Source organism: Bactrocera oleae, chromosome 2 (assembly GCF_042242935.1).
Source record: "Bactrocera oleae isolate idBacOlea1 chromosome 2, idBacOlea1, whole genome shotgun sequence".
Lineage (NCBI taxonomy): Eukaryota > Metazoa > Arthropoda > Insecta > Diptera > Tephritidae > Bactrocera > Bactrocera oleae.
In genome coordinates this window covers 72,224,123-72,243,899 of record NC_091536.1, presented here as the reverse complement: position 1 = coordinate 72,243,899, position 19,777 = coordinate 72,224,123, and the positions used below count along the sequence as shown (strand labels likewise).

At 35.1% G+C, this 19,777-nt stretch overlaps 3 protein-coding genes across 3 annotated transcripts; all 3 read right to left on the bottom strand.

Annotated features, from left to right (window-relative positions):
* Positions 1-5,001: 5,001 nt before the first annotated feature.
* Positions 5,002-6,775, bottom strand: LOC106618623 (uncharacterized). Its single transcript, XM_014236427.3, has 2 exons — positions 6,126-6,775; positions 5,002-6,068 (listed from the first exon to the last, which is right to left on the bottom strand). The coding sequence occupies exons 1-2, from the start codon at positions 6,406-6,408 to the stop codon at positions 5,101-5,103; spliced, it is 1,251 nt and encodes a 416-aa protein (XP_014091902.2). The 5' UTR covers positions 6,409-6,775; the 3' UTR covers positions 5,002-5,100.
* A 2,208-nt stretch (positions 6,776-8,983) lies between these two features.
* flip (flippy) lies at positions 8,984-11,001 on the bottom strand. Its single transcript, XM_014236426.3, is given in 5 exon segments — positions 8,984-9,295; positions 9,372-9,576; positions 10,023-10,268; positions 10,326-10,455; positions 10,510-11,001. Coding segments are annotated over 5 exon segments (1,161 nt in total). The 5' UTR covers positions 10,929-11,001; the 3' UTR covers positions 8,984-9,134.
* A 3,175-nt stretch (positions 11,002-14,176) lies between these two features.
* Or82a (Odorant receptor 82a) lies at positions 14,177-17,580 on the bottom strand. The gene is made up of 6 exons (XM_014236425.3): positions 17,067-17,580; positions 16,797-16,980; positions 15,014-15,359; positions 14,812-14,916; positions 14,555-14,707; positions 14,177-14,472 (listed from the first exon to the last, which is right to left on the bottom strand). The coding sequence occupies exons 1-6, from the start codon at positions 17,422-17,424 to the stop codon at positions 14,422-14,424; spliced, it is 1,197 nt and encodes a 398-aa protein (XP_014091900.1). The 5' UTR covers positions 17,425-17,580; the 3' UTR covers positions 14,177-14,421.
* Positions 17,581-19,777: the final 2,197 nt, after the last annotated feature.

Genomic DNA, 19,777 nt, shown 5'->3' with positions numbered 1-19,777 from the left:
ATTAATTCACCCACAAGGGTAATATTCGATTACGAATGCAAATATCGATTGTAAATTGCATTTTTTATAACCAAGTCAGCCTTGCGGTTTGTGAGATTATTGATTATGCATATATTGCTTTAATAAAGTAACTCAGTGATTGGAAAAAAAATCTGAAAAAAACATTAAAATCGGTTGCCCCGAAGTATTATAGCTTTACAAATACAAACGATTCCTTACAAGAACTTGATTTTGATCGATTAGTACGTATGACACCTCTATGTTATAGTGATCCGATCTGAAAAATTTCTCCAGAGATATCACCACTGTCTTAGAGAATAACTTATGCCAAATTGAATGAATATATCTTGTCAAATAAAAAAGCTTTCCATATAAGCACTTGATTCCGCTAATTCAGAATGTATTACAGCTATATGTTATAGTGGTCTAATATCGGCGGTTCCGACATATGAGCAGCTTCATGGGGAGAAAAGGACGTGTTTAAGATTTCAAATCAATTTAAAGTTCAAAATCTCAAAAACTGAGAGACTAGTTCGTATATATACAGATAGACATGACTAAATTTACTCAACTGGTCATGCTGATCATCCATATTTGCGGTTTATAGCGTATCCGACGTTTCCTTTTGAGTGTTACAAACATTGTGGCAAGCTTAATATACCCTGTTCATGGTATAAATATGTATCTTCACATAGTAATTGAAAATTTTTAAATAGAAATTTGTTGACTTAAAATATTAAACAATTCTATCTCTGACGTGAAGCCTAAAATATTGAAGAAATATGATTTAAAGAAAATACAGACCACAACGTCCAATACTAATTAAAAATGTTAATCCAAACTATTTCTTGCTCAATGTATGTAAAAAATAATACACTGTTGCTACGATTTCCCTTTAGCAAAGTTATGAACTATACAAACTTGAAGCAGAGCCAAGTATATTTTTCAAATATTAACATATGAAATTAACCTCGTTGTTTGACTTTTCCATTGGAAAGCTAAAATAAAAAAGATGTTGCAATAAATTTGGGTAAATATTATAAGATTATATGAAGTAAGACCTTCAGTTCAGGTAAGGTAAGGCTATTGTATTACTACAATGTATGGTCTTTCATTAATTAATATCTTTCAATTAAATACAATATGGTATATAATAACATTAACATATTAACAACGAAGAGCAGATTCTATTGCCTGACTGTGTCAAAATAGGTCAGGAAAGGATTAAAGAATCACAGACGGTTAAATAAGCTGCCAAATACTTATAGATGCATAAAGCATAGACTTCAGTGGTATAATTGCGTATTTGAATTTATGTGTATTTTATCCACCCAAATCAGGCTTAGAATACCAATTTATGGAACTACACTAATATATTGTTCGAATTAATTTCAAACTTTTTATTATCTTCTGCACTAATTTCGCCTTTCCGGTGTGATGATATTTTTTAGATATTTCAAACTTTTTCAAAATTAAAGCAACATAATTCCTTTACACTTTAATTGCTTATTTCAGTTACTCAGCTTATGATATCTAACTATGTTAAGACTGCGTTTAAATTTCATAAATTTCTAGTTTAATAAATTAATAATAATTCTTAAATACATGTTTAAAACAACCAAATACTTATTTTAACACTATTTTACCGTCGTGAAATACGAAAAATGCGAGAGGAGTTAAGTATAAAAAGTTCTCTTAATCTGATTACCAAAAATTTCTTTTAATATCTCTAAATCGATATTAAACACAGCTGTTTCGACTATATCTCGAAGTCTCCGCGTTTATCAAATCTAAAATTTCCTCACTTTTCATACTTTTCTTGATTCTTAACGCCTTTTGTTTGTGAACAATTACGAAAAGTGGTTTAAATATCACTGATGCTCTCAAAAAGGTGTTGAGCTTTGTAGCGATTTATAGCATACGCTAAATCTGTTTACCATTTTAGCAGCCTTTAACACATAATATATTACGGACATTTGCAAAAGTAAGCGGTATTCGACGACTTCACTGCTGCAGTGGATCCGGCCTGTTCCATAGATGAAAGCCAAAAAAAATCACTACTAGAAGATATTGACCACACTATGACCTACGGTCGAAAAAAATTTACGAATCTGGTTTTTTGATCAATTCACAAAACGGGTCATTTGTCTGCGAGTAATCACGGCAGCAAATTCGAAAAGTGCTGTTTCATGAAAAACGTTTTTAAAGATAAACTGGTTAGGCTAATACAATAGAACTGAGCGGTTACACTTTAGAATGCTGTAACTCAAAAAATATTTTAAATATTAATTTTAAATATACTTGTAGGTATGTTAGTTTTTAAGGGTTACACTCTCGGAATATAAAACAAATATTTTTTTTCAAAATTTCCCACTAGTTATGCTTTCTGCATGGAATAAAAATCTCACTGCTTATTTTTAAATCGTTCAATAGATATGTTTTATCGTACCACTCGAATCAGTGCTTCAACTACCACTCCTTCAAAACGAAAATCCAAAGCTTTGAAAGGAAATATGGATAAACGTAGTCGACATTTTTATATGATTTACTGAAAGCCAAATAAAATTTCCCAGAAATATTTTATCAACCAGCTCATTTTGTGCACCAATGCCGGAACGTCTACTTCCACTTCGCTGCATAACAGTGCGTTGTTATATGACTAACTTTGGCAAAAAAGGCGTCAGTGCAATGCTGAGATATGAGTATGATAAGCATATTTACCAGTAAAGAAAGCAAGCAAACCGTTACCAAGCAGGGCATATTTTGTTTATCCAACAACAACCATATAATATATATATATTTGCATATACAACAATTTACATATACCGTTGAGTTATATGCAAGAGTCTTTATGCTGTTCTATAAAGGGAACTCATACGCACACACTAGCGGACCCACTGTTGGTTGGAAGCCTCTGATATGGGTATCCCTCCAAATTGCATGCTTGGCTGGCAAACTAAAGAGTTGAGAGTTGAAGCGTGGCGGAGCCAAAGCTGCATACTGGCAATGCAATTTCCCTTGTGCTCATATTTCAAGTTCCACACAAAAACTAAACTGCCAAAAATAAAAATCTCGGAAAAAAATTTTAAAACGAAAACGAAAATAAAACTTAACTTGAGAACATAAAAATAAAATGCATAATATTGTACCATGTTTGTATGTGTGTGTGCGCTTTTGTGTGTTTCTGTAAGGCTAACGGCTTTGGCTATGCAGCAGCATGCTGGCTAAACGCCATAAAGTATGCAACTTGCCTGCAGTCCAGCCAAACGCGTACGCTCACACCCACACATGCACACACTTTATAAGTAGCTAACGGAATGCCTTTTCATTTTCCGTTAGTTCGTTTGATATATTTGGCATAATGTGCTGCAGCTTTCTTTCTTTACTTCACTTCACGCCCCACTTCATTTCACTCACATTTCAGACTGCATACTTGTTATTAACATTTTGAAAGTGTTTTTTTTGGCTTTTCAACACCAACGCGCTACTAGTCAGCAGATTCTTGTGCTAATTCCACCTCTCCTCGGCAGCTTTGCACTTTTCAGTGTGTGGTCTTACATATGTGTGCACCGACGGCAACACTGATAGCAAATAGTTTGCATAGACAAATGTTACATAACCTTTTGCGATTTGAACTACACCTCTGCCACACGCTCTCACACCCACCGTCCTCTCCCCAACTCACTCCCAACTCTGGCGTTGGCACCCTCATATGGAAATTGGAAAATTAAGTTCTAAATTGTAGTAGTTCAGTTCGTTCCGTCGCTTCTGCTCATGGAGATTTGCCGAAAAATGGTGCCGTAATCTAGGTGCGGCTTCCGAGTGGTCTCTGCGTGCTGGCTTGGATCTTAAATAAATAGAATTTGCACAAAAGTGGGACTTGCATAAGGTAAACAGACGCCATTCACACTTGCAGCAAACATAGAGGCAAAGCGGTATTGAAGTGCATGTACAGTTAGGTGGATTTCTGTTTGTCAAATTGTGTCTGAAAGAGCACTTCGTATGTCCGTTGTATTCGGTCCGGTTGAGCACCTCAGTAGGTGGCTCTTGTAAAGCCGCAAAATGACAGCATACCACAAAACTAATACACACAATTTAAATAATGTAACTCTCACAGATAATTGTATATGCATATATGCAGCTGTGTATGTATATTGGTGCAGGTAAATTTCTGTCAAATGAGGTTATGTGTGCTCATCTGTGCTATATTTACTGTAAGTATGGAATTTTTGATCCAAAATTGTATGCAGCAAGTATTTTATTCACTGAAATTTAATAAATATTCTAACTAGAAAACCGAAAAGCAACATAATTCAAGGAAATAATTAGATTTTTAGGGTTAGTGTCAGAGATACAAGCTAGTAAATGGACATACATATTGTATATTGGACATGGGAGAGGAATGAAAACTCTAATACTAAGTGCACTACTAAACAAAAGTGCTTTGAATCCAGGGAATTACTTTTTTATCACCTAAGTTAAGAGATTTACTTATTTTAAATCAAAGAACGACTAATTGACTTTATAAAGTTTTTTTACAGCTATATTTCCTGCTATTATTTTTTTAACTCTTAGTCAAAAACGAAAAATTAATGCAAACAAGAGTCCTGTAGAATGATCATGACAAGGGAAATGTTACAAATCACTATGCTAGCTAAGCCCGAATAGATTGAAATCCATATCATACCAATTATTTAGTCAAAGATTTAATTTTAGAAAAAACCATGCACATCCCTTTCACTCACGACAGTGCAGGGGCATTTTCTAATAAACGACTAAATGTTAGCGGGAATTCTCAAAAATAAATTGCAAAGATCTCGAGTTCCACAGCATACGAAGAGAGAGAGATAGAGAGAGAGAAATGAAAAAGAATAATGTGTCCTGCTCTCAGAAAAATGTTTCCTATAAAGAAGGCTCTCTGCAAAGAAATAGTAGCTGAGATTGATATCAAATCTCAGTAGGTTGAAATATCGCTTTAGTAGGACATTAGAAAGAATAAAATCCAATTTGTATATTTATAATTCAGAGTTTGTAAGTAAACTTGACAATATCTTTTTTTTTATATAATTTAATTTCTAGTAAATGTTACACAGCTCACGTCTATACGTTACATGGCATACGCGGCTCTGGTGCTAATACACAATCGAAGCTTTCGGAGAAATCGCGATTCTGTTTCATGCCCAAATAGAAGATATTCTCCGCCAACTCTTTACCGAACTCACAAAAATTCTGTCCATATAAAATGAAGAAAACCTTCTTGTTATCCAACTTATAGCGCGACAGTATTCTATTCTCATGATCATAGATGTCATTGTTTATACTTGCACGATCGGGCTTAATCCAAGTACTGTAATCAACCCAAGCATTTTGAAAAGCCTTCAAATAGACCAGAGCCAAAACGCGCGCCTCATCCAGCACGTGTACATACGGTGGCAACTTCAAGCACTCAGCGAGCTCATGTACACGCTTCGGCTCACGATCACGCTCCGTCGTATTGTACAATGTCATCCACAGATGTACATTTAATGTGGGATAATAATAGGACATGGGCATATTGCGACTCTGATACAAATACAATGACCAATCCAATATGGTACGCTCGACGCCCAACTCATAGGTGGAATTACGTCTGCGATGCAACTCTAAATTACGCACATTATGCTTATAACTCTCGGGATACATCATTAACGTTTCGTACTCCTCGCTTAATTCGTGCGGCCGCAAATAGATCTGCGGCAAGCGGAATTTCTCTTTCAACGTCAGCAAGCGATGACGTATTGGATGATGCATGAAGTTGTGCGTTTGCGCGGCCTTGTACAGAAAAGTATCCAGTAGTTGCAAGAAGGTCTGATGTTCGGCCGAATTGCTGCCGACATGATTTTTGTTGATGATGTAACCAAAGAGTGGCTTAAAATATTCGAATGTTTCACGATAGCAATCCTCCAGCCATTTCTTCGAGGTACAGGAAACGAAAAAAGCCAACATCTTGTCTTTGGCTGTAAATTTTTCGGGATCTTGCTGCAGCTCGGTAAATAGCTTCATGAGATCGTCGAGTTTGGGCAAATGACCTGCAAGTTGCATGTACATATGTAAATTTATATCTTTGTATATATGCATGTACTCACCCAGTATCGTGAATAACGGTTTACTATAACTGCAGACATAATCGTAGAAGCTCTCACACGGATATCTATTTGGGTTGACGGATTCATTTATGCGTATGGCCAGATTCTCCAGCTGCCTTTCACGCGCTCTGGAAACATATTTATATGCTCTCAAATCGTCCCCACCCACAGTCAGGCATAGCATGAGCGCCACCAGAGCGCCTAACAGGATGCTGTGTGTCAAATGCGCGCTTCGTCTGTGACCGTGGCGACATTGATGAATGTTCTGGCCAAGCGAAAACATTGTTATGAATCACAAATCTAATGCACTCACGTCACTATCACTCACATAAACCGTTAATAGTTTATTCAACTTTACGAAACTTAGTTGGGCTCTGTAGCGCGCTAACCACACTTCTTTGGTGAACACTTCGCGGCCACTCAATTTTGATTTGTGTCAAAAACTTTGGCAATTATTCGGTTATTTACATAAAGCGCGTGACTTGTGTACTTTCGACTTGTGCTCTACTCTATATTAGAAGTATTTCTGAAATTTTGTGCGCGATTTTCACTTTATTAATTTAAGCGTGACACACAATTTACGAGCGCTGATACAATGCAAATGTTGCCACCACTAGTCACTTGCCACTGACACGCTGTGGCGCTAATCTGCGAACTTAAGCTAATCGAACGAGCAGTGAGCTTCACTTCTATACAATTACGTATCTCCGCTGCTTTGGGTGATAAGCATTTAGTTTCGTATGTATATATGTATGTAGGTATTGTCATTGTTTTTCGATCTGTTGAATCTGTTTTGCTTTGTACTTCTATAGCAATATTCTTTCAAATATTGGAAACAACAAAAAAGTAGCTCAAAATGTTGCTAAACTCATCGATAAGACTTTGAATACACTTACGAAATCATATAAATGTGAAATAGATTATAAAACTGTAATCAACTATTTCAAGAAAAGAGTAAATTAGTTCTCTTTGAAAACATATAAGTATATGACATCTGAATCTATATTTCATTAACGAGTATTGCACGGAAAGAAATAATTTAAGCTATTTTGTGTAGCTTCCTATGTAGTACATTAGACAGATGCTTTCAGCTTTGAAAACAGACTTAGTAAAGCGAAGAGAAGATATTTATATTTGGCTATACAAAAAATACATATCCAAACCAAAAAAAACTTGTTCCTTGTCTTACGCTAACTAGAGAAAAGTTTCACACAAATGAGGAGGTGAAGATGCAAAGAAATGCTTTTTTAATATTATATATATAGTATATTTAAGAATTATGATCAGTGAACTTTGGAAAACTAATATTATATGTGGCAAAATTATACTTACGTTTTAGAATCAAGTAATACTCAGCAATGAGTGGGGCATTACCAAAGAAGACCTTCCTAGCACCAGATATTATCTGCTATTATTTTATTAACAAATTAAATGCTGGTTCATCGTAAACAGGCAACTGTTTCACTATTTAGAATGTTAGCCGGTAAAACCATATTTGGAAAGAACTTTTTTTGACAGAATCACATTTTGTAGAGACAAGTCAAATACTCGTAAATCGTATGGCTTAGGATTGGCATGTTCGAAACTAATATTTAATTTAATTTTTTTTGTCAAGGTTGATATTGTACTTTTACGACTTTCACCATGTGGTAAACAAATCATTAAATATATTATTCATGCAGTTTACGTTGCCCGTTGGAAATAACTTCAGGGGCAGGCCAAACTTTATATTAAGAAATGTTGCGAGAGAATTCAACATTAATTATTCGACACGAGGCTGAAGGGATTACAATTATGTTTGGTATCTTAATAAATTAGCGGTTCTAGACTCACTAAGCATCATTACTCTATTTAACTTCATATTCGGAATATTGAATCCTAGACCTTTATTTATATTCAGCGCTAAACCACATTATTTTTATGAAATTATTGAATAAAGTCTGTCTTAAAGTCAGCAAGATAGTTCTTTCCAAATATGGAGATCATTATAGCAGGTGTATTTGAGCTAGAAGAAGGTCTGGACTGACTGCATTAACGTGTAATATTACTCAAGTATATTCGGAAACATGTTTCCATGAAATTGAAGATAACACACATTGACCGACTTATGCGGCATAAAGTCTGCTAAAGTAACGAAAATCATTATACAAGTATGTAATATATGGTAGTTGGGATAATTCGTTGACCAATTTTACCCATTTTTTGCATTAAACTAAATATAATCTATCTAATACTAATTTTGATATCTTATCTTAAATATTGAGCGATTTAACCAAAAAAAAATATTTTTTTATGTATTTCATGAAGAAACCTCGCAGATTGACTAATTTATACAGTAAACAAACATAAAGTTTTAATAATCTATATATATATATATATATATATATATGCTATATGTATATGGAAGCCAGAAAAAATATTGAGTCGATTTCACGCATTTTTGATACATGGGTACATTAATATCAGGAAAACACTCTCTCCGAAATTCAATAATATATCTCACAGATTAACCAATATTTTCCGTTAAAAGTCTGCCATCGGCATATTCACATAAGTATTCGGTATCTGGCGATGGTACAATTATTATCCGATTCTGATCAATTATAGACTTGAGATAGCATATCATAAAAGCATTATTTGTGAATAGTATATTGTGCCCAATATATTGTTTGGTGTTTAACTTGAATATATGGAATTTAGAAGACTGTTACACAGGAATGACTTGATAATGTTAACTGCCTAATTTGTTTGAAATTAGTTGAGCAATTCCTTTATCTAAATGTGGGACACCGCGCATTTTCCAATTTTGATACCGTTTCCTTTCATGCCATTTTTGATGCCAAAGTAAATGTTCGTCTAGTCATCCCCTTCATTTACATATATATATATACTCAATATCTATCTCGATTAGTTAGCTATCACAAGAAGGTTATACTATATATCTAATAAAAACGAAAACTTTATACTTTTATAAGAACTTGTAAATAATACTCTTACTACCTACTAATTTTACTTAGGCCGCAAGGCCTTCACTAAATAATCGCTCGCAACAGTGTTCTTGTAAATGTTCGCCAAATCCACGCAAGTCTTGCCCAGTTTATCCACGGACTTGGCATCCGCACCGTATGTCAGCAACAGCTTAAGAACGCAAGCGTCAGCGCCCATAACAACTGTAAATGGCAAATTGTAAATGCAAATGTGCTGCAACAGCCTTGAGTAATCGTCTCGAACGTGAACTGTACTTACCTGCACGTGACAGTAATGACCAGCCGCAAGCATCCGCTGCATTCACATTGGCACCGTTTTCAAGCGCAAATCTAAGCAGTTCCAATTGATTAGCGTCGACGGCAAAATGACAAGCAGTCATGCCATTAATGTCAGTGGCTTCAAGCTGTGCCTTACGATTTAGCAGAATGCGTGCGACGGCCAAGCGGCCATGGTAGAAAGCGAGCTGCATGCATAGGAGAGACCAGGAGACGCGTTTGAAGTTAGAATGTGTTAAATTTCAAATTTGTTAAACGGTAATACTATATAACATTCTTACGCGTTTCATTTGTGGGAGCGCAAAATAATCTTTGCACTCTTGAAAGTGATCAATGTTTTGTTTGTACTGATCTTCAACATATGTAAAATATATAATTTAAATTAGGAACTCATAATTTTCACTTTTCAGTACAATAGGTAAAGAGTTCGTCGCTCTGAAATTCAGAAAGTTGTTGGTTTAAATAACGCTCGAAGCGAAATAAATTTAACGAAAACGCTTCTTGTTAACGTGAGGAGGCTCTGTGGATATTTTTTTGTTTTTTACTTTGGGAAAGGGGTTAAGTTAAGTGAGCTTAACGCTTTTATCGTTACTATCTCCGAATTTCTCTTCTCTTTCTAAAAACCCACACTCACCTGCAGTGGAGTGCGTCCATTAAGCGGATTGCCGATATGTACACTAGCGCCATGGCTCAGCAGCACATCGGTAACACAATGTTGACCGCTCATAATGGCATTCGCCAGCGGCAAGTAACTATTCGGACCGGGATAATCCATTAAGCTGGCTCGTCGCCGTAGTATACGTTTAACTAAAAACTGTTGACCTTTCTTGATAGCGCGGTGTAGGCACAGTGTGGTTGGCAAAGGTGCCAAAGTGGTGGCCTAAATATTAGAAGTAGAAGTTTTAGGAACGGATATATAAAACTTAATGGTAGTTACCAAAAACTCTGGTGACATTTTACAATCCTCAAATAGTCCACGCGCTTCAGAAAAGCGCTGTCCCTTGATGCGCAACCGATATGTGAAATTCTCGGCCAAATTTTCAATGGTCGTAGGTGCAGTGCCTACCCTTTGAAAATATTTGTCATACTTTATGGTGTGAATTTGTTTTAAATGTGCCTACCAAGCGACTTGCTCCCAGCCGCGTCGTCGGTGATATTTTTCGATTCTATATACTTCGACATCGTCCAATAAATGCCAGTCGAGACTAACACTATTCAATTTCTCTTCAACGACACATACATTGAATGCAGTATCACAAGGAACAACACAGTCTGGTCCAATATCACGAGTATTTTCCTCGTCCCCAAGTAAATTATCCTCGCTAGTGTGCTCGCCTTCGTTGTCAGGGTTAATATCACAATCCCTTGTGCTATTATCTGTCATTTTTCTTACATTTACAACATTTCTTTCAATTTCTTTATCATTTTCACTGCGTCCATTTGGCGCATCAGCTCATAATTTACCGTTTTCTTCAATTGCAATTTTTTTATTTCCATCGGAAATGTCACTGTTTTTAGTTTCACTTTCCCGTTTTTGCATTTAAAAGTTAAACGTTTGCCGTTTTCTCACTTTGTATTTCAATAAAAGTCTCTCTAGCGAATGGACACTTTTTATTCCATGTATTTCACTCACTCACTCACTCACTTTCATTTCACTGAATTATGCACACAAAATTGCTATTTCAGATCGTTTATGCACCGTTATTTGTTTTATCGATATGGAAATGGTTGTCATAGTGAAGAATTATTTTTTAGGGGAACACATATTAAATTTAATATTTTATTAAAATTTATATAGAATGTTGGAAAAAAAATTATTTATGAAAAATTCCACTTTTCTACATTAAATAATGGTAAAAATTATTTTAAAAATTACTCATTTAAGCATTGAGTTGTTTTTCGATACACATTTTAAGTTACGAATATACTTTAATACAAAAAAAAAACATTTAAATATTTTCTTTGTTCAATAATAGACGAAAGCGCATTATTTATTTATTAGGAGACAAAATACTTGCTATTCCGAAGAAATCACGCACTAGAGTGATTTTAGTAGAAAGCTTGGTGCGTTGCAAATCTGCACATCGCAAAGTAGAGTCCAAGTTGGATGTTGAAATCAAATTACAGATCGCTTCATAGGTATTTGGAAGGCCGAAAGAACTTCATTTTATTTCGGAAAATCCCTAAATAAGAAAGGCTTTAAGGAATGTGGTGAAATTGGGGTCAACAAAGAAGCTGTTTGAAACATTTTACGGGAATATGTACAGTTCTTCAACTAGTTTTCCTGGAAAGTTTGAGAAGATTGCACCTGAATTTTGAATAAATTAGCCTAAGAGGCTAAGACGATGTTCGTTAAAATGTACATACATGTGTATATAGTAATTTAAACAAAAAAGTTGATAAAAAAAGTCTATAGCGACTACATCCACCAATTATAGAAGAAATGGGCCGGAAAGATTTTCTTTAATGCGCAGTATTTCCTTTCGATTAATTACAATACAATTTTAAATAGTTTAATTTCATTAAGCTGCCATAAACGAGTGATTATATAATTAATAATATATGTAGATATATTACAATGAATGTGTAAAAAAACATTTATTATAAAATAATTGCAATATTTTTTTTTCTCTATTTTATTTTTATTTTTTATCAAATTTTATTTAATTTTATTGAATTTTTTTATGCTTAATTACTCAAATTATTTTAATAAGAAAGTAGAAGCCAATAATTGTATACTACTAAACATATACAAAAGACTTGACTTGACTTCCTTCCATCATTCGCAGTTTACTTGCTCTTAATTCTTTGCCACAAGTCAATCAGCTGTTTATGGTCCGGTCGTAGAAGGACGTAATACCCGCTAATTAATTCATTACAAAAGTATTACTATGTTCTTGCAGATCTTAATATTATAGTGAACACAAATTTAAGCCAAACTTTTAATTATACATATAAGTCACATTTTCAGAATATGAACCACTAAAACTCACAATCAAAGAAATCACAGCTTCACCGGGCGAATGAACAAACGGAACTGGAGAAATTAAGATAATTCAAAAATCAATACAAAATTGGAAATTTATTTCCAATTACTTTTTAAGTTTTTTAGATTTTCAACTTAAACCTCTTACTTAAAAATAGCTTGCAAAAGTTGAAATAAAATTTCACACTCGCTTCACAACAGACATAATAAAGGTAGAAAGCTTGGCTAAATAGAAACAAATCTCACTTAGTATAACAGTTTTTAAGTTTCCTATTTTTCTTTATCATTAGTTTCCTCATTTTTGGATTAGCATACAACGTGTAACGTTAGATTATGTTAAGATATGTATGTATTTAAGCTGTTGATATTTGGTCAAAAAAATTTTAAATATAAAGATCTTATTTTTTTTATATTATATACATTATATAACATATTTTTTGATAATACAAACAATATAATATAATTTTTATAATATGTTTGTATCTACATACAAAAATATGTACATTAGCAATGCATCATAAGAACTTTTCATAATTAAATAAAAAATTACGTAACAAGGCATTTTTAGCTTCCATGTCAATGGACCGCCATTTTATAAACATGATTTTCTCATTTAAAGAACTTCTAAGGAAGTTCTTGCCAAAAATATACTTATCAAACAACACTCGATCACGATATCACGGCATACAAATCTTAATGAAAATTCTATGCATACCAAGTTTTATATATAAATTTTCACATTTATAAAATATTAAAAAAATATTCACGACCGAAAAAATTCAACTTCACCGGACGGATGCACAAGCGGAACTGAGGAAATCGTGCTAATTGCCAAATAGAAGCAAAAATGGAAATTTGTCGTGAATCAACTCAACACCGAATTTCTAATTATTACCTCCCAAAAGTATGTTACGAAAAAAAGTTATCATACTGAAGAACGGTAATTACATATGCGGTACGTAACACAGCTAAATATTTATGAACGTGTATAACAGTTACATATTAGCATTTCCTTTTCATAATTTTCTATTTCCTAAGTTGCGATTAAGCATTCGCATTCAAGCATGATTTTAATATAGAAGAAGAAATAGATTATAACAACATATGAAGCCTACTACAAATGCATTGAACAATATGCAACTGAGCTTCCAAGGAAAAAGAAATTTCAGTGACCCTTTTGATTAAAAAAAATTCTATAGTACCGATGTTGGCGTATTAAAAACGGCAATATTTTTAGAGTTTTATGGTCACCAAGTGTCTTTTGTAAGCCAGCTCAAGTTATAGATTTGATACGCCACCAAAAATATCGACCAGTAAATTAATTTTTGATTAGAACGATTTGTTTTCTAAAGACTTTATGTAATTCCTTTTTCTCTAGAATAGAATTTAGCGACCTCCATTTTCTTAAAGTAAGTTTCGAAGGTTATTACATAATTTCAGATCTGCAGCATTATATATTGCTGTTTCGTTCAATATAGTATTTACTTATATAGAGTTTACTTAAACTCTTTAATTTTTGTGACTAAATAATACTAGAATAAGTAGTTGATAACAAACACCTAATTCAATCAAGAATATCTCCGGTGTCCCTCAAAGCCTTTAAGTACTAGGATATTATAATACATATTTCGGATGAAAATTGAACGTGGAACCCGGCATTATACAATATTTGTAATGTGTATTCGTTGACAGCGTTTGTTGAATCGAACAATCTTTTAAGTCTGTTAAAAAATTTCCAATATTGATTCAATACTCGTATACCAATCCGACAATATATTATTTTTATTCGAATATTGATCCATTTATAATCTAAACTAATTCAATTTAAACTGATCTTAACAAACGGAAACTTCTGATATTACTTGAAAAATCAACCACTTTTCCGAAGGTTTAAATCCATGCAAACTGCTTCAAAAGGATTAAGTTGCCTCAATCTCATAATATCTGCCAAATTATAAATAAACTTAAGTTAATTGCAGGCTTAGATTTTGGTGACCTCACGTGCAGCTGCTTTTGCAATCACTCTTTCACTGCTTTTGATCTCACACTACTCAATGGATTGTATGAAAGTGATGTACGACATGGCGGCCTTCAAAATCTGCAGATAAAATATTTATTATCCAATAACTTGCCACACAATTAAGTATGAAAACGACGCATCACTTTTATGTGGCACTTACGCTCATGAAGTTGGCCAGCGAAGCCTCGTAGAACCCGGCACTAATAATGATCTCACGCTGTGAACGTAGCATCATCAGTCGAAAGACATGGCGATGACGAGGCGGTAAATTATACCATCGCGACATCTGAATGGCCGTACTCACGGCAGAGCTCTGCACCGCAATAAATTCCCGAATTTAATAAAAGTCAAGAAAGAAATTGCCAAAATAAAAATACATACAAACAGATAAGCGTATAGCAACAAAAAAATGTGTACCTCAATTTTGAGAAACTCGGCGCCGTAACAGTAAATCAGCAATTGCAGCAGAATTGAGCTGAGAAACGTACAATAGATAACCATTTCCATGATAACGCCCATATTCTACAACAACAAGAAGAAAGAAAGTATAGAAAATAGATGACCATAACACAATAGTAAAATGAAGCGTTGGGTGGAGGAGTGGGTATTAGGCGCGCACCATCACCAGTTGATAAATGATGACACACACTTGCAGCGATGTCATCAGAAATTGTCCGAAAATTATTGGCTTGAATATACGCTGCACGCTTTTCGAGAGCTCCAGCAGTTGCACGTGATACTGCACGTAGATGCGAAGTTCCCGCTGTAGGAGCGCTTCGGATTTGTCGAATGTATTTGTCTCGATGAAATACTGCAAAGCTTGGAAATGACCACGCAGATTTGTGGTGAACGAAACGAAGAGACCATCCACAGATGTTGCATGCATCACTACCACTATGGTGATGAATATGGTGTATATATAGGCGATTTGATAGCCCGGCGTCGACTCGAAATCGAAGGGAAACCTAGGAAGGGGGTAGAAAAAAATGTATATTGCAATAGGTTACTAATGACTTGGAAAATATAAACGATGCAATTAAAAGTAATTATTGAGGTTATTGAAAACCAATAAAATTAAGTAAAAGTCTTAAGCAAAAATTACTCATAGGAGTATATAAGAGAACGCGAATTGATCAAAAGTATAACATCTTAAAAACTATAGTCCGGAGGCTATATGTATATGACAAATCAATGGATTAATGAAACTTGCTTATAATGGTAAAAATTGCCTGTAAGGTAGCTCAACGGATATAAGCCAGGAATAACACCACAAGCTCACAGAATTCGCTAATTTAAACTAGCTACTGTTCTGTTGGCGGCAGATAGAATTTCAAAAATATTGGAAGAGGCAGACAAATCGGCAGTCCTTGATCAAATATAAATTCGGTACCATCCCGATTATGTAGACCCGACTGCAATGGGAATTGCATTGACATTCTAGTCAATATTATTTTGGGTTGTAGGCATAAAAACTGGTCTTCTATCTCGCCGGTTTACGTACCAGTACCCGAGCCTGAAATCATAGTTCATGGCAATGGTACCGTTAGTGATATTTAGACTTGAGGCATAAGATAACATTATTGAAATCATCACTCAGACCGAAAGAAGAATAAATATATTCAAGCACTTACAACTTACTAGAGAATGGGAAATAATATCCTAACACGACGTATACTCTCTGTCGTAATGCGAAGTCTAAAATCGTATATGAAGAGATCGTAAGGTCGTGTTAACAGAAATCGATATCACTTAAAATAGGCAATCTTCTGCCTTAGACAAATATGATAGATACTAAGACTCGGACTTCGAGGTCTTGAAAAGTAATCAGAAGAAGAAGTTCGTTTCAAAAGGTTAGTAAGCATTAAGGCTAGACCTATCGAAATTAGCGTTTAATAATATATAAATATTAGGGGTCGGGGCTACGTCCACTTTATAAAAGATTTTAAAACCACTGTTGCCCATTCTTAATGCGATTCGCTCTAGCACAGTTTCGTATCTTAGTTTTTGTCTTAGTTTTTGGCAATTTATACGTTCTCGATTAATGACTTTTTGTGGGCGTGGAAGTATTCCGATTATGCCCATCTACGAACTCGTCTTCCTGATTTGACTAAGTGTACAAACTTTCGTGACATTATTTCAATTTTTACTCAAGTTAAAGCTTGCGCAGACAAATTGTCAAAAGGGGATTTTAACTCGTGTCGCCATCCTGATCAGTTATATATATAAAAAACATATATATATATCTATCTGCATTAGTTTTATCTGTTATAAACAACCGCTAGGTGAACAAAACTATTATAATTTGTAGCAACATGTTACAAGTGTATAAACGTAAGATACACTTTTTAATTTCAAACCGAAGATATCAAAAAATGCAATCTAATTTTTTATAATTTTCTTACCTCATTGGCATTGGTAACTCCAATATTATCGGCTTAGCTTGAAATTTTGCCCAAGTCATGCTAACCAACGGTTTTATTGTGAAATACAAGCCCGTGCATGAGACGCTGTAAAAGTACAGTTTGACAAATCTCTTTGCACCTACATTGACCGTCACCAGACACCGTTTGGCACCCGCTTCGTGTACTATTCAAAATATAGCAACAATAAACAAGTGAAGAGCGAAAGTTATGTAACACCAATTACACTTGCTCACACTGCTACCTACTTACATTCATCGTACATACTTTCGAACTCGGCCATTAGGCTTTTGAACTCGCGCTTGTAAGTCAGAAATGTTGAGGTCTTAATGACCGTCAGCACATTGGTGAAGACAATACTTAGGCAAGCCGTCGCCAATGCCAAATCGTCGATATGATAAATAATGTAATCCATCATTGGCAATTGTGCCGACACCATAAACAACAACAACAGCACATACTTCAACGTTTGGCAATGGTGAAGGCACCACCGCTGTTGCTTCGACTTCGATTTTTGCTGATCGCTCGGCGCTTCATTGTTATCGAAGATGTCTTGGTGGCCCATTACACGCAGACAATTGCGTTGTATCCTAAATAAATCCTCAGGCATTGTTTGCGTTGAGTCGACGTCTACTTATGGGCCGGTTGTGGTAATATGGGAATCACCTACGACTACGACTACTTCAACTTCAACCAAGGCGACTGTCAACCGGCTCTCGAGTGCTTACGCGTTCCAGTTAGAGCTCTTTGTGTGGTGATATTTGACTTTTGGCTTTCTGATTGTCTATTCTGCTGCGTCGAGAGTTTTATTACATCGTCGCAGTGTTGGCCATTTCTATTGTGTATTGTGCAACGCCGTGACGCAGTTATTTAAGGGTTTAAACGGACACACAATTGACATGTAATTAATTGTCACATTTGATGCTATAATTACGTGTTTTCCTTGTCGCTGAATGTTGGTGTAATCATTGTATTGAAATTGACAATTTACAGTTTCAATTATTTAACAGTTACACTCAGAGCATTGGCTTGACGGGAGGTCTGTGGATTGGGTTCTAAATTTGTTTGTGATTACATGTTGACAGGCTAATTCCCGCGCACTATTGTTACATTTAATTACAGTTAGGGTAATTACCGTTAAAATCAGGCCGATAATGCAGATAATGACTCTCTTAAAAAGTTAATTGCTACCCATTGTCGATAGAAGGAACTTGCTATTAATTATTGAAATATGGAATATGGCGAATATTTGTCGATGATTGTATGAGAATAGTTGCAGGGAAATGCATGGCGGAGGGTTTACTCCATTTGTCGGATCGAAATTTTAAAAACGTTATTGTTTTTGCAATGACATAAAGCGTTTCCGAATTTATGTTTAGGAATGGTGTCGAATTGGCAGTCCCTGACGGAGACCCATTCCGAATACGTATGTCCGACAGAGGCACCTAATTGATATTTCGGGATGTTTGTGTGGGGCGCGGTGTGAGAATTGGATTCACGTGATCGGGGAGTGCCCGATGTACTAGTACATTAGCGATCTCGGCGGTATGGGGGTTAGCTGGACTGATGGACGTTTAGATGTTAGCGGTGTGATCTACACTAGTCGGAATACTGAACAGTTAGGGTCATTTGCGCGTAAGTTGTTTAGGCGGCGAAGGCGTTTAACTAAGGATTAGGGTTAGCTTCTTGTGTGAATGGTGTTTGCATAAAATGTGCATATGGTGTTCAATCCCTGGTTACCAGTCCAGAACAGTATGGAAACTCAACAGGTATTAGCTTCGGCTACGAGGTCTGACCAAAAACTTAATTCTGGTACCACGGGAAGCAGGGGACCTTGGAGTTCGCTCCAACCTGCTCATGCAGCCCTTCGGGAAGTATTGTAGTGGTTGTGGTTTGATACCCGAATGCGGGAAGAATCCGCTTGCCAGGCCCAAAGTACGGCAAAGGTTTTAGACAGGACTCGAACCCTATCAATGTGGTTAGTGTGTCCACTCCACGCTACCAATCGGAACTGAAAAATGCCTGGTATTGATCAGCTGTGCTTTTGAGCACCGTGGGGTAAGGCTGTCATCAGCAAGTACCCACGTAAATCGTCGCAATGAAAGGTACAAAAAACGGCAGACACCTGATGTGTTTTTGAGTATGTATATAGAAAATGCTTATTGTCATATCTTAATACCCTGAATAGAGTATATTAAGTTTGCCACTAACTTTGTAACATCCAGATGGAATCGCAAGGGGTCCTATAAAAAGGTATGTATAAATGATCAGCAAGACGAGCTGAGCCGATTAAGTCATGTCGGTTTGTTATATACTGACTAGCAAACTAGTTCTTCAAGTTATAGTAACAGTATTTGAAAGCCAAACCTCGTGTGCGATGACAATTTAATTATATCGAATATGGATTTCGCCTTATGGTTTTCTTCGTTCTCTAGAGATGTTGCTTGGTATCTAAAGTGTGTGGCCCATACAACTTTGCTTAGTTAGAAAAATATTCAATTACTCAATACTCTATTCGAGTGAAATCTGCTGTCTTATTATTATTATTATAAATGATGCTCAGATAAGCCGTTATTAAATCAGTGAAATGCTAAAACCAACCTAGTTTTACATATACAATACTTATATGTCCCATCATACAAAACCCAGTTTATTTATGTTTACTTCAATAATATTAATATGGAAATAAAAGCAAAAAAAAAAAGCAATGCTAATACTTCCACAACACAAAAACCACAGGAGAGCAAGTTCGAAATTAGTCATTGCATTCAATTTGTTATATTTCGACATATTTTCCACATACATGCTTACATCCACATACGTTTTTACATATAATACTTTATTATATATACTTGCAAGTACCGTTAATCATTTCCTATATATAAATAATGACCAGCTCATTCACCAATTATGTGAAGTTTTCTTAACAATTATAACTGATTAAGAAAGTAAGCTAATAGCAC